The sequence below is a fragment of the Hypanus sabinus genome, chromosome 6 (assembly GCF_030144855.1).
Source record: "Hypanus sabinus isolate sHypSab1 chromosome 6, sHypSab1.hap1, whole genome shotgun sequence".
Taxonomy (NCBI): domain Eukaryota; kingdom Metazoa; phylum Chordata; class Chondrichthyes; order Myliobatiformes; family Dasyatidae; genus Hypanus; species Hypanus sabinus.
In genome coordinates, this window is record NC_082711.1 from 11,226,331 (window position 1) to 11,240,016 (window position 13,686).

Consider the following 13,686-nt stretch of genomic DNA (forward strand, 5'->3'; position numbering starts at 1 on the left):
GACGGGTCCGCTAGAGGGAGGAGAGTGTACTAGGGGGAATGGGAAGGACGGGTCCACTGGAGGGAGGAGAGTGGACTAGGGGGAATGGGATGGACGGGTCCACTAGGGGGAGGATTGTGGACTAGGGAGAATGGGAAGGACGGTTCCACTAGGGGGAGGAGAGTGGACTAGGGGGAATGGGAAAGACGGGTCCACTAGGGGGAGGAGAGTGGACTGGGGGGAATGGGAAAGACATGTCCACTAGGGGGAGGAGAGTGGACTAGGGGGAATGGGAAAGATGGTTCCACTGGGGGAGAAGAGTGGACTAGGGGGAATGGGAAAGACGGGTCCAATAGGGGGAGGAGAGTGTACTAGGGGGAATGGGAAGGACGGGTCCACTAGGGGGAGTCGAGTGGACTAGGGGGAATGGGAAGGACGGTTTCGCTAAGGGGAGGAGAGTGGCCTAGGGGGAATGGGAGGGACAGGTCCACTAGGGGGTGGAGAGTGGACTAGGGGGAATGGGAAGGACGGGTCCACTAGGGGGAGGAGAGTGGACTAGGGTGAATGGGAAGGATGGGTCCACTAGGGGGAGGAGACTGGACTAGGGGGAATGGGAAAGACGGGTCCACTAGGGGGAAGAGAGTGGACTAGGGGGAATGGGAGGGACAGGTCCACTAGGGGGAGGAGAGTGGACTAGGGGGAATGGGAAGGATGGGTCCACTAGGGGGAGTAGAGTGGACTAGGGGGAATGGGAAAGACGGGTCCACTAGGGGGAGGAGTGTGGACGAGGGGGAAAGGGAAGGACGGGTCTACTAGGGGGAGTAGAGTGGACTAGGGGGAATGGGAAGGACGGGTCAACTAGGGGGAGGAGAGTGGACTAGGGGGAATGGGAAGCACGGGTCCACTAGGGGGAGGAGAGTGGACTAGGGGGAATGGGAAGGACGGGTCCACTGGGGAGAGGAGAGTGGACTAGGGGGAATGGGAAGGACGGGTCCACTAGGTGGAGGAGTGTGGACTAGGGGGAAAGAGAAGGACGGGTCTACTCGGGGGAGTAGAGTGGACTAGGGGGAATGGGAAGCACGGGTCCACTAGGGGGAGGAGTGTGGACTAGGGAGAATGGGTAGGGAGGGTACACTAGGGGGAGGAGAGTGGACTAGGGGGAATGGGAAGGACGGGTCCACTAGGGGGAGGAGTGTGGACTAGGGGGAATGGGAAGGACGGGTCAACTAGGGGGAGGAGAGTGGACTAGGGGGAATGGGAAGGACGGTTCCACTAGGGGGAGGAGAGTGGACTAGGGGGCATGGGAAGGACGGGTCCACTGGGGGGAGGAGAGTGGACAAGGCGGAATGGGAAGGACGGGTCCACTAGGGGGAGGAGAGAGGACTTGGGGGAAAGGGAAGGACGGGTCCACTAGGGGGGGAGGAGAATGGGCTAGGGGGAAAGGGAAGGACAGGTCTACTAGGGGAAGTAGAGTGGACTAGAGGGAAGGGGAAGGACGGGTCCACTAGGGGGAGGAGAGTGGACTAGGGGGAATGGGAAGAACGGGTCCACTTGGGGGAGGAGAGTGGACAAGGCGGAATGGGAAGGACAGGTCCACTAGGGGGAGGAGAGAGGACTTGGGGGAAAGGGAAGGACGGGTCCACTAGGGGGAGGAGAGTGGACTAGAGTGAATGGGAAGGACGTGTCCAGAAGGGGGAGGAGAGTGGACTAGGGGGAATGGCAAGGACGGGTCCACTAGGGGGAGGAGAGTGGACTAGGAGGAATGGGAAGGACGGGTCCACTAGGGGGGGGAGGAGAATGGGCTAGGGGGAAAGGGAAGGACAGGTCTACTAGGGGAAGTAGAGTGGACTAGAGGGAATGGGAAGGACGGGTCCACTAGGGGGAGGAGAGTGGACTAGAGGGAATGGGAAGGACGGGTCCACTAGGGGAGGGGATAGGCAGGTGAGGAGATGAAGAGGCCACAGCAGATACTGAAGAGGCGGGGTGGGGATTACTGGAAGCTGGAGAAATTGTATTTTATTTGTCTACCTGCACCAAAATATCGTTCTAACATTCACTCTATATTCTGCATCCTTTTCCCTTTGTATCCTGATGTACTTATGTTTGATATTAACCATCTGCATGGTGTACAAAACAAATATATTTTTTCTCTGTACCTTGCTACATTCAAGATTGAAGTTTCAAGTTTAGTTATTGCAAGTACATCGAGCCACACTGTGAAATGCATCATTTGTGTTAAGAATCAATGCACCCGAGGATGTGCGGGGGACAGCCTGCGAGTATTCCAGCACAACCCAGCACCATCTAACACAGAGCACAACAAACAATAAAACAACAACAGAAAAACAAACCCCCATTCCTTCCTCTCACCCACTCACATACACAGTCTTCTAAACCCTAATACCTCAGTCTTCTTTGGCCTCCAGCCTCCAGCAGACTAGGATTTGGAGTTGGACACGCAGACGTTGGGCATTCAACTCTGTCAGCAAACTAACCAAGTTTTAACAATCCCGGATCTTCCTTCGATTCGACCCTCAGGCCTCGACCTTGTTACATTTACCAAAAATAAATTGATACAGGAACTCAGCAGGTTAAGCAGTATTTGTAGAAGGAAGTAGAAAGTCATCATTTCAGGTCAAGACCTTTCATTTAGATTGAGTATTAGCCTTTCTGACAACACCCAACAGTTGGCAGGATTTAGAGGAAGAAATTTGTACAGAGATTGCAAGAAACATAAGGATGTGATAGTAGGTGATTTTACCTTTCCACATATTGGCTGGGACTTCCATACTGTAAAAGACATAGAGTTTGTCAAATGTGTTCAGAAAGTCCTTCACAGTACATAGAGAGCAGCAATACTGCATCTGCTATTAGGAAATGAGACAGGGCAGGTGACAGAAATTTGTGTAGGGGAACATTTAACATCGAGTGATCATGATATTATTAGTTTCAAGGTAATTATGGAAAAGGATAGGTCTGGGTCATGGGTTGAGATTTTAAATTGGAGAAAGGCAAATTTTGATGGTGTCAGGGAGGATTTAGCAAGTGTGGATTGGAACAGGCTGTTTTCTGGCAAAGGTGTACTGGTAAGTGGGAGGCCTTCAAAAGTGAAATTTTGAGAGTACAATGCTTGTATGTGCCTGTCAGAATAAAAGGGAAGGATAACAGGTTTAGGGAACCATGGCTTTCAACAGATATTGAGGCCCTGGATAAAAGAAAGGAGGTACATCACAGGTATAGGCAGCTGGGAACAAATGGGAAGCTTATGGAGTATAAGACAGGACACTTAAGAAAGAAATCAGGAGGGTTAAAAGAAGGCATGAAGTTGCTCTAGCAGACAAGGTGAAGGAAAATCTTAAGGGCTTCTAGATATACATTAAGAGCTAAAGGATAGCAAGGGATAAAATTGTTCCTCTGGTAGATCAGCATGGTAATCTCTGCATGGAGTCAGAAGAGATTGGTTACATCTTAAATTAATGTTTGCATCTGTACTCACTCAGGAGACGGACACAGAGTCTGTAGAAGTGAGACAAAGCCGCAACAAGGCCATGGACCCTGTACAGATTTCAGAGGAGGAGATGCTTGCTGTCCTAAGGCAAATTAGGGTGGATAAATCCCCAGAGCCTGACAAGGTGTCCCTCAGACCCTGTGGGAGGCAAGTGTATGAATTGCAGGAGTCCTAGCAGAGATATTTAAATCATCCTTAGCTACAGGTGAGGTACCAGAGGACTGGAGGTAACTAACATTATTCTGCTGTTTAAGAAAGGCTCTAAGAAGAAATCAGGAAATGATGGTCCGGTCAGTAGTGGGTAAGTTACTGGAAGGTATTCTAAGGGACCGGATATATGTGTATTTGGATGGACATGGACTGACTAGGGACAGTCAGCATGGCTCTGTGAGTGTTAACTCATGTTTAACCAATCTTACCAATCAACCAGTCTCTCGAGGAGGTAATCAGGAGAGTGGATGAAGACAAGGCAGCAGATGATGTCTACATGGACTTCAGCAAGGTTGGTCAGGAAGGTTCAGCTGCTCGGCAATCAAGATGAGGAGGTAAATGGAATTAGGCATCAGCTTTACGGAAGAAGCCAGAGAGTGGTAGTCGAGGGTTGCCTCACTGAGTGGAGGCCTGTGACTAGTGGAGTGCCAGAGGGATCAGTGCTGGGTCTATTGTTGTGTGTCATCTATATCAATGATCTGGATGATAATCGGTTTCCAAAGAAGAACTATGGTGGAAAGTAACATGTTACAGGAGACTGTGTTTGTTCGGTGGCCGCCTAGCAGTAACATAATTCAGCACCCACTACACAGTTATCATCGCAGTACAGCACAGTTTCAGTTATATAAAGAGTAAAAGAGAGACGAGAGTGGGTATCAAACCGCTGGAAAATTACATTGGAGAGGAAGTAATGGGGGACAAATCAATAGTGGACAAACACAATACATAATTTGCCTTAGTCTTCACTTGAGGAAGACATCAGCAATGTGCCAGAAATTCGAGAAAGTTACAGGTTGAAGTAGGTGGAGTTGCTATTACTAAGGAAAAAGTGCTTTGGAAACTGAAAGGTCTAATGGTAGAAAAGTCAACTTAATCAGATGGACTACACTCCAGGGCTCTGAAAGAGGTAGGTGAGGAGATTGTGGACACTTATTAAGAATTTATTCACTTACGGGATGTGGGCATCACCAGCTAAGCCAGCATTTATTGCCCATCCCTAGTTACCCTTAACAAGGTGGTGATGAGCTGCCTTCTTGAACCACTGCAGTTCCTGAGGTGTAGGTACACCCACAGTGCTGTTAGGGAGGGTATTCCATGATTTTGACACAGCAACAATGAAGGAACGATGATATGGTTCTGAGTCAGGATGCTGAGTGGCTTGGAGGGGGAATTAGTAATGATCTTTCAAGATTCACTAGATTCTGGAATGTTTCTGGAAGACTGGAAAATTGCAGATGCCACTCAACTTTTCAAGAAGAAAGAGAGACAGAAGAAAGGAAATTGTAGGCCAGTTAATCTGACCTCAGTAGTTGGGAAGATGTTGGTCAATTATTAAGAATGTGGTTTCAGGATAGTTGGATGCACATGATAAAATAGACCATAGTAAGCATGGTTTCCTTAAGAGGAGATCTTGCCTGAAAGATCTGTCAGAAGTATTTGAGAGTTGTACACTTTGATAATAACTGAACCTTTAAAATAACTGGCTGGATAGACAAAGGAGAGTCAGTGGACGTCTACTTGGACTTTCAGAAGGCACATGAGGCTGCTTAACAAGGTAAAAGCCTGTTGTATCACAGAAAAGATACTAGTATGGATAGAAGATTGGCTGACTGGCAGGAGGCAGTGAGTGGGAATAAAGGAAGCCTTTTCTGGTTGGCTGCCAGTGGCTAGTGATGTTCCACAGAGGTCAGTATTGGGACCGCTACTTTTCACGAAATATGTCAATGACTGAGATGGCAGACTTGATAGCTTTGTGGCTAGGCTTGCAGCTGATTCATAGATAGGTGGAGGGGCAGAGAGTGTTGAGAAAGCAGGGAGTCTGCAGAAAGACTTAGATTAGGAGAATGGGCAAAGAAATGGCAAATGGATTGTAGTGTATGGAAGTTTATGGTCATGCACTTCAAACAAGGAGTAAATTCAACAATCAGAAGTGCAATGGGATTTGGGCGTCCTCATGCAGGATTCCCTAAAGGTTAATTTGCGGATTGGGTCGGTGGTGAAGAAGGGAACTGCAACATTATTCATTTCAAGAGATCTACAATACAAGAGCAGGGATGTGATGCTGAGGCTGTATAAGGCACTGATGAGGCCTCACTTGGAACATTGTGAGCAGTTTTGGGGCCCTTATCTGAGAAAGGATGTGCTGGCATTGGCAAGGGTCCAGAGGCGGTTCACCAGAATTATCCTGGGATTGAAAGGGTTAACTTATGAAGAGCGTTTGATGGCTCTGGACTTGTATGCTGACGCTTAGAAAAGTTAAGGGGGATCTCATTGGAACTTATCGAATACTGAAAGGCCTAGACAGAGTGGATGTGGTGAGTATGTTTCCTGTAGCAGGGGAGTCTAGGGCAAGAGGGCGCGGCCTCAGAATAGAAGGATGAGGAGGAACATCTTTAGCCAGAGAGTAGTCAATGTGTGGAATTCATTGTCTCTGATGGCTGTGGATGACAAGTCATTAGGCATATTTAAAGTGGACGTTGACAGATTCTTGATTAGTAAGGGCATGAAAGGTTATGGGGAGAAGGCAGAAGAATGGGTTTAGACTGATATTAAATCAGGCATGTTAAAATGATGAAGAAGAGTCAATGGGTTGAATGGCCTAATTCTGCTCTAAGTCTTTTGATCTCTTGGTACAGGTCATTCAGCCCAAGATGTTGTGCCAACTACTCGAAGATCAGTTTAATCGTTCCCTCTCACATTTTTCTGTCATCTCGATTTTTCTATCATCCATGTGCCTAACTAAGAGTCACTTAAATGTCACTAATATACCTGCCTCTACCACCACCCCTGGCAGGGCATCCCACACACCCCTACTCTCTGTGTAGACCCAATTGAGGTTAAAGGTTAGATTAGCTTTATTTCTCAGTGAAACATACAGTGAAATGTGTCATTTGTGTCAAATCAATCAACAAGGATTGCGTGGGGTTCATCCTTCTGGCACCAACCAACATAGCAAGCCATAACTCATTAACCCTCACCCTCACTATACATCTTTGGGAGCAAGAGAAACTTCACTCATTTGGCTCCAATCCAGTGGAAGAGAACATGATTATCCAACTTAAGCCCAATGGAATAGAAGTAACATCAGTCATCAAAGACTGCCACAATGAGCATTTGAGGAACCTGGACCAAACCCAATGGAGTATAAGGAGCATCAGTTCTCTACCTCCAACCCAAAGGAATCAGAGGCGTATCATAAAGAACATCAGCTGTGTGTGATTAAATAAATCTAAGTTCTGCTTCTTGCTTTGCGACATTGTCTGATCTGCTTTCTGATCATGTGACCAACACAACCAATCTCTGAGTATTCGGCCATATTGTCTGCTTTAACAACTAATGCCATCTCATACTTCTCAAACTGCACTGAACCTTTATTACTGGTCAAATATGCTCTCGTTTTCCTCAGACACTCATTGTCACAGTCTCTGAACCACAATCTAAGATTAGCTTTATTTGTCACATGTACATTGAAGCATACAGTGAAATCCGACCATCAAGGTCTGAGGATTGTGCTGGCACCAACACCGTATGTCCACACCTTACTAACCCTAACCCCGAAAGTCTTTGAAATGTGGGAAGAAACTGGAGCACGTGGTGGAAACCCTCAAGGTCAGGGGGAGAATGAAGAGGCTCCTTACACACAGTGGCAGGAATCGAACCCTGGTCACAGGAGCTGACCGCTATGCTATATAAGGTCCCTGGAGTATAGGCGGCTTCATTTTGAACTGAGTATGATTACACTATTTTACTTTTACTTCGGAGTTCAGAACGATGCCGTTCTGCTTTTGTTTGAAGAAAGAAGCATTCATTATTAATGAATCTTAGTGGTTTAAAAATAACAACTCTTTGCAGTGTTTTCCAGTTAAGTGCGCAGGGAAGAACTTCACAGTACCATAGATAGAGAACATCCTGAACACAAGAGATTCTGCAGATGCTGGAAATCTTGAGCAGCACACATAAAATGTAGAGACCCTTCAACAGTCTTGAACAGTCAATTGACTTCTCTTCACTGGCCCATCGCCTCCTTCCCCTTCCTCCATGGCCTAATCTTCTCTCCTTCTTCTTTAACTTCTCCCTGCTTCTCACTTTGTCCTCCCCTCCCCCACCCACCCACCTTCCTCCTCACACCTGCCTGTTTACATTCCTCCTCCTCCCCTCCACCTTCTTAGTCTAGTTTCTGCTCTCTTCCTTTCCAGTCCTGACGAAGGGTCTCAGCTCGAAATGTTGATTGATTGTTCCCCTCCATAGGTGCTGCCTGATCTGTGTAGTTTCTCCAACATTTTGTGCGTATTGCTCGGGATAATAGCCAGCCCGTCTTGCGCTGTTCTCTCTAAGCTGCATGGGTGTGCGACCAGGCAGTAACAGAAATGTTCCCACACACATAGCTTTTGTTGCCAGGCAGCTGGGATTTTATTCTGTATAATATTTTATTAAACTTCCGCACAATTGTCAGGCTGTGTAAAAATCCCCTGCTCAGAGCAACGTTTGGTTCGTGCAGCCTTAAAAAATAATTGAGGGAACCTTGTCCTCTTGTCTGCGTGACTCTCTACCAGAGCTTCTCTCTAATTTCATCTCCTGGTCCCTCCTACGTAGCTTTAGATTTTTCTCCATCATATATTTACCCAATTCCCTCTTGGAAACTACAACTAAATCAGATCCACAGGCTGTACATTCCAGATTCCAATTACACAAAACATAAAGTAGTTCTTTCTCCCCACTCTTTCCCTTTATTTGATTCCTGTAACTTCCCATCTTAAACTCTTCCATCAATAACTTGCTATCTGCTCATTTTTCATTTATATACTTTTTCCAAATCTTCCCTCAGCTTTCTCTTCAAAAGGGAGTGAATCAGAACCAGAATCAAGTTTAATATCACTGAGGCAGCAGTACAGTGCAATATAGAAAAAATATTTTAAGTTAAGAAATATGTAAAAAAAATAAATAAAAGACAATAAAATAGTGAGGTAGTGTTCATGGGTTCATGGACTGTTGAGAAATCTGATGGTGGAGGGGAAGAAGCTGTTCCTGAAACACTGAGTGTGTGTCCTCCTTGATGGCAGCAATGAGAAGAGGACGTGTCCTGGGTGATGGGGTCCTGAATGATGGATGCTGCCTTTTTGAGACATCGTCTTTTGGAGATGGCCTCGATGTTGGGGAGGCAAGTGCCTGTGATGGAGCTGGCTGAGCTTACAATCCTCTGCAACTTTTTCCGATACTGTGCAGCGGCCCCTCCATACCATACAGTGATACAACCAGTTAGAATGGTCTCCACGGAGAATCTGTAGTTTTTGGTGACGTACCAAATCTCTTCAACCTCTCCAATCTATCCTTCTAACTATAGTCCCTCATGACAGGACCCATCACTATACATCTTGTTTGGACCCTCTTTAATGTCTTCTTATTCTTCCTAGAATATGGTGACCTCAATCAGTCAAAGAATCAGATTCAGGTTCATGTATTTACATCGAAACATACAGTGGAATGTGTTGGCTGCGCTAAGAATCAACACAATGGTCTGAGGCCAGCCAGAAGTGGTGCCAACAGAGCATGCCCACAAGGTTCAGCAGAACAATACAAGCAGCAGCAGCAAAGGAAGCCCTTCTTCTCCCTCTGACGCACCCTCAATAACTCTCTGAGATGCAAGGTGAGATATTGGCTTTTATTGACTGCTAGAGGGAACAAGCGGTGGTTGACCACCACACTACATCCTGGAGACTGAGAGGCCGGGCTCAGACCTCGATCACCTTTATACCGGGGTCTGTGGGAGGAGCCACAGGAGCAGTCAGAGGGGGCATGTCCGGACAGGTAAATGTAGTTCACCACACTCCCACTATCACACACAGACAGTCCTCCAACACCAGGACAGGCCGTTTCTGGAGCTCAAAACCAGCCCCTGGCCTGGACTCACAGACAAGCAAACCCCAGGAGCCTTGACTATCTGGCCTTAACTTGCAGACTCACCGACTTTGGTCTTTGACCTTTGGTACCAACCCCAGGACTCATTGATCACAGGGCATTCAAACTCCAGACATGGATTGGAGATAGCTTTAAAGAGAGGTTAACATTATTTGTCAGGTGTACTTCTAAACATTGAAATATATCATTTGCAACAACAACCAACACAGTGTGAGGCTGTACCGAGAGCAACCCACAAGTGTTGCCAACATAGCATGCCCACAACCTTTATCAGTACGTCTTTGGACTGTGGGAGGAAACCGGAGCACCCGGAGGAAATTTACACTGTCATGGGGTGAGCAAACAAGCTCCTCTCAGGAGTGGCAGGGACTGAACTCCAATCTTCTGATTGCTGGCACTGTAAAGCTTTAACTAACTGCTGCTCTACCGTGGCGCCCGTCACTAGTTAACTAGTTACTAGTTCAATAAGTTCAACACAACAGAACAAAGATAGGCTTTATTTGTTGTATGTACATCAAGTGTCACCACACTTCTGGCACCAGCATATCGTGCTCACAACTTACTAACTTATTTGTCTTTGGAATTGAACCCTAGTGGCTGATTGCCAGCGCGGTAAAGCATTAAGCTAACTGCTACGCTACTGCGCTGCCATTTGACCACGCTCCTTACTTTCTATCTTGCTCACAGTTCACAGGACTGCCTGGTTTTGTGCCAGAAATGGTGGCTTCAGCCCCACATCTACATCACTAACATGGATCAAATAAAACAAACCCCCAGCACTCATACCCCAGAACCACCGGTACACGTAGTCATCACGGCAGCAGCACAATGCAATACATAATAATAGAGATATACCGTGAATTATATTAAGTATATAAAATAGTTAAATTAAATAAGTAGTGCAAAAACAGTATTAAAAAAGTAGTGAGGTAGTGTTCACGGGTTCAATGTCCATTTAGGAATCAGATGGCAGAGGGGAAGAAGCTGTTCCTGAATCGTTCAGTGTGTGCCTTCAGGCTTCTGTACCTCCTACCTGATGGTAGGAATGAGAAGAGGGCTCGTCCTGGGTGATGGGGGAACTTAATGATGGACACTGCCTTTCTGAGGCTTCGCTCCTTGAAGGTGTCCTGGATGCTGGGGAGGTTCGTGTCCATGATGGAGCTGACTGAGTTTACAACTTTCTGCAGTAGCCCCCCCCCCCCATACCAACAGGGGGGCATCACTTAGAACCTATTATCTTAGAATCTAAGAATTGCTACTTAGAATCAGAATCAGGTTTATAATGCCATGAATATTTTTGTGACAGAAGTAGAGTGCAAGATAGATAAATAGTGCTAAAGGGGACGAGTGGGGTAGTGTTGACCAGCTGTTCAGAAATGCGAAGGCAGAGGGGAAGAAGCTGAGTGTGGGTTCTCTCCTCTCTGATGGTGGTAATGAGAAGAGGGCATGTCCCGGATGCTGCCTTCTTGAGGCACTGCATCTGAAGATGTCCTCGATGCTGGGGAGGGTTGTGCCTGTGACGGAGCTGGCTGGTTCTCCAAACCTCTTGTGATCCTGTGCATCGGTGCCTCCGTGTCAGGCAGTGGATAAAGCGGCATCTGTTGGGGCTGGGGCGTGCTGGGATCATTTCAGTTTGAAACGCTGATGATCCTTTCCTCCCACAGATATAGCTCAACCTGGTGAGTTCCTCTGAAAGAATTGTTTGTTAGAAAGGGATGATGTGTCACGATCATAGTCACACACACTCAGTGGCCACTTTATAAGCTAACTCCTGTGTCTATGAGAATTTGAAATTTGAGATTATTTAAGTTATTGTCACCTTCCTGTCTGAGGATCTGTCCTGGGCGCAGCAGGTAAGTGAAATTATGAAGAAAGCGTGGCAGTGCCTCCTCTTCCTTAGGAGTTTGCGGAGATAGACCATAAGACAGAGGAGCAGAATTAGGCCATTTGGCCCATCGAGTCTGCTCCACCATTCAGTCATGGCCGATCCTTTTTTTCTCTCCTCCTCAACCCCAGTTCCAGGCCTTCTCCCTGTAACCTTTGATGGCATGTCCAACACTTGGCAAGACAGCTAAAAGTTTGATAGCAACACACACAAAATGCTGGTGGAACACAGCAGGCCAGGCAGCATCTATAGGGAGAATCACTGTCGACATTTTGGGCTGAGACCCTTTGTCAGGACTCACTTCTTCAGTGTAGGCATCACGGGCAGAGGCTTCGCAGTAGTGAATTTGAAAGGCAAGCACGAGGAAATCTGCAGATGCTGGAAATTCAAGCAATACACACAAAATGCTGGTGGAACACAGCAGGCCAGGCAGCATCTATAGGGAGAAGCGCTGTCGACGTTTCAGGCCGAGATAGACTTCCGTAGATCTGTAGTGGAAAGTATATTGACTGGTTGCACCACAGCCTGGTTTGGAAACACCAATGGTTTCGAATGGAAAATCTTGCAAGAAGTTGTGAATACAGCTCTGGACATCACAAGTAAAGCTCTGTCCACATCTTCAGAAAACGCTGTCACAGGAAAGCAGCATCCATCCTCAGGGACCTCTACCACCAATGACAAGCTCTCTCCTCGCTGCTGCCATCAGGAAGGTACAGGAACCTCAGGAATCACACCACCATGTTCAGGAACAGTTATTACCCCTCAACCATCAGGCCCTTGAACCAAGGGGGATAACTCCACTTTCCCCATCACTGAAATATACCCACAACCTATGGACTCACTTTCAAGGACTCTTCATCTCATGTTCTCAATATTTATCATTTACTTATTTATTGTTTATGTATTTATGATGAATATTTTTCTTTTTGTCTTTGCACAGTTCGTTGTGTTTTGCATGCTGATTGAACAGCCAAGTTGCATGGTCTTTCATTGATTCTGTTGTGGTTATTACTCTGTAGATTTATTGCGTATTCCCACAAGATAATTAATCTCAGGGTTGTGTATGGTGACATACATGTACTTTGATAATAAATTTACTTTGAACTTTGAACCAGTCTGGTCACTCTCTTCTGACCTCTCTCATTAACCCAAAGAACCGCCACTCGCCGGATGATTGTTTGTTTCTCGCACCGTTCTTTGTGAACACTGGAGTCTGCAGTGTGTGAAAACCCCAGGAGACGGGCAGATTCTGATACTCAAACTGCCCTGTCACTTCATGGTCACCAGCCCTTTGATCACGATTCTTCCCCACTCTGATGTCTGATCTGCAAAACAACTGATCCTCTTGACCATGTTTGCATATTTTGGTACATGATGCTGCTGTCACATGATTGGCTGGTTAGATAATTGCAGTAATGAGCAGGTGTACCTAATAAAGCGGCCACTGAGTTCAGCCTTTCCTGATGAAGGGTCTCGGCCCGAAACGCTGGCTACTCTTTTCTCACGGATGCTGCCTGACCTGCTGAGTTCTTCCAGCGTTGTGTACGTATTCTTTGATCCACAGCATCTGCAGTTGTATTTTTGAGTGCAGCCTTTGACTTGTCACTTTGATTCGAGCTGTCACTGTAATGAGGCAAGGCACAATTTGTCTGGAGTGTTCAGGAATTGCCTATATGAATTCAGAAATCTGATTTATTTGTGTATAAATGAAAATGGCGCTGGCGATGAGTTCCCAGCTGATCTGGAAACTATACAATGCAGCTTCTTCTGGCTGACGTTCTCCCAGAGTCAGTTGTGCGCCTCATGATGCCACACATCGCATGTGTCCTCCCCTCCTGACATAAATTGGAGCTTATCGATGCAACCCACAGCTACGTTGAATTCTCACACAAAAAAGGCTTGCAGGGATAGGGGTAAGGTGTTAATTAAAGGGGCTGGGTTGTGACATCAATGTCTTGCACATAGCATTTGCCAGGCTCAGTTTTCAATGATCAAGATAATGGAAAATACATCACCGATCACAGCTTTTTTATACACTTAATCTGAGCACAGAACATTACAGCACAGTACAGGTTCTTCAGCTTGTGATGTTAGGCTGACCTTTTAACCTACTCTAAGATCAGTCTAACCCTTTCCTCCATATAGGCTCCAGCATCCATGTGCCATTTAAGAGTTTCTTAAATGCCGC

The 13,686-nt window shown here is 46.6% G+C and overlaps 1 protein-coding gene across 1 annotated transcript in view; it reads left to right on the plus strand.

Moving 5' to 3' along the window:
• The window catches only part of LOC132394964 (ubiquitin carboxyl-terminal hydrolase CYLD-like), a 98,252-nt gene extending 85,760 nt beyond the window's left edge, over window positions 1-12,492 (plus strand). Inside the window, 1 exon segment of the mRNA XM_059971306.1 lies at window positions 12,439-12,492. Within this exon segment, the coding sequence (XP_059827289.1) occupies window positions 12,439-12,492 (54 nt within the window).
• The last annotated feature ends 1,194 nt before the right edge of the window (window positions 12,493-13,686 follow it).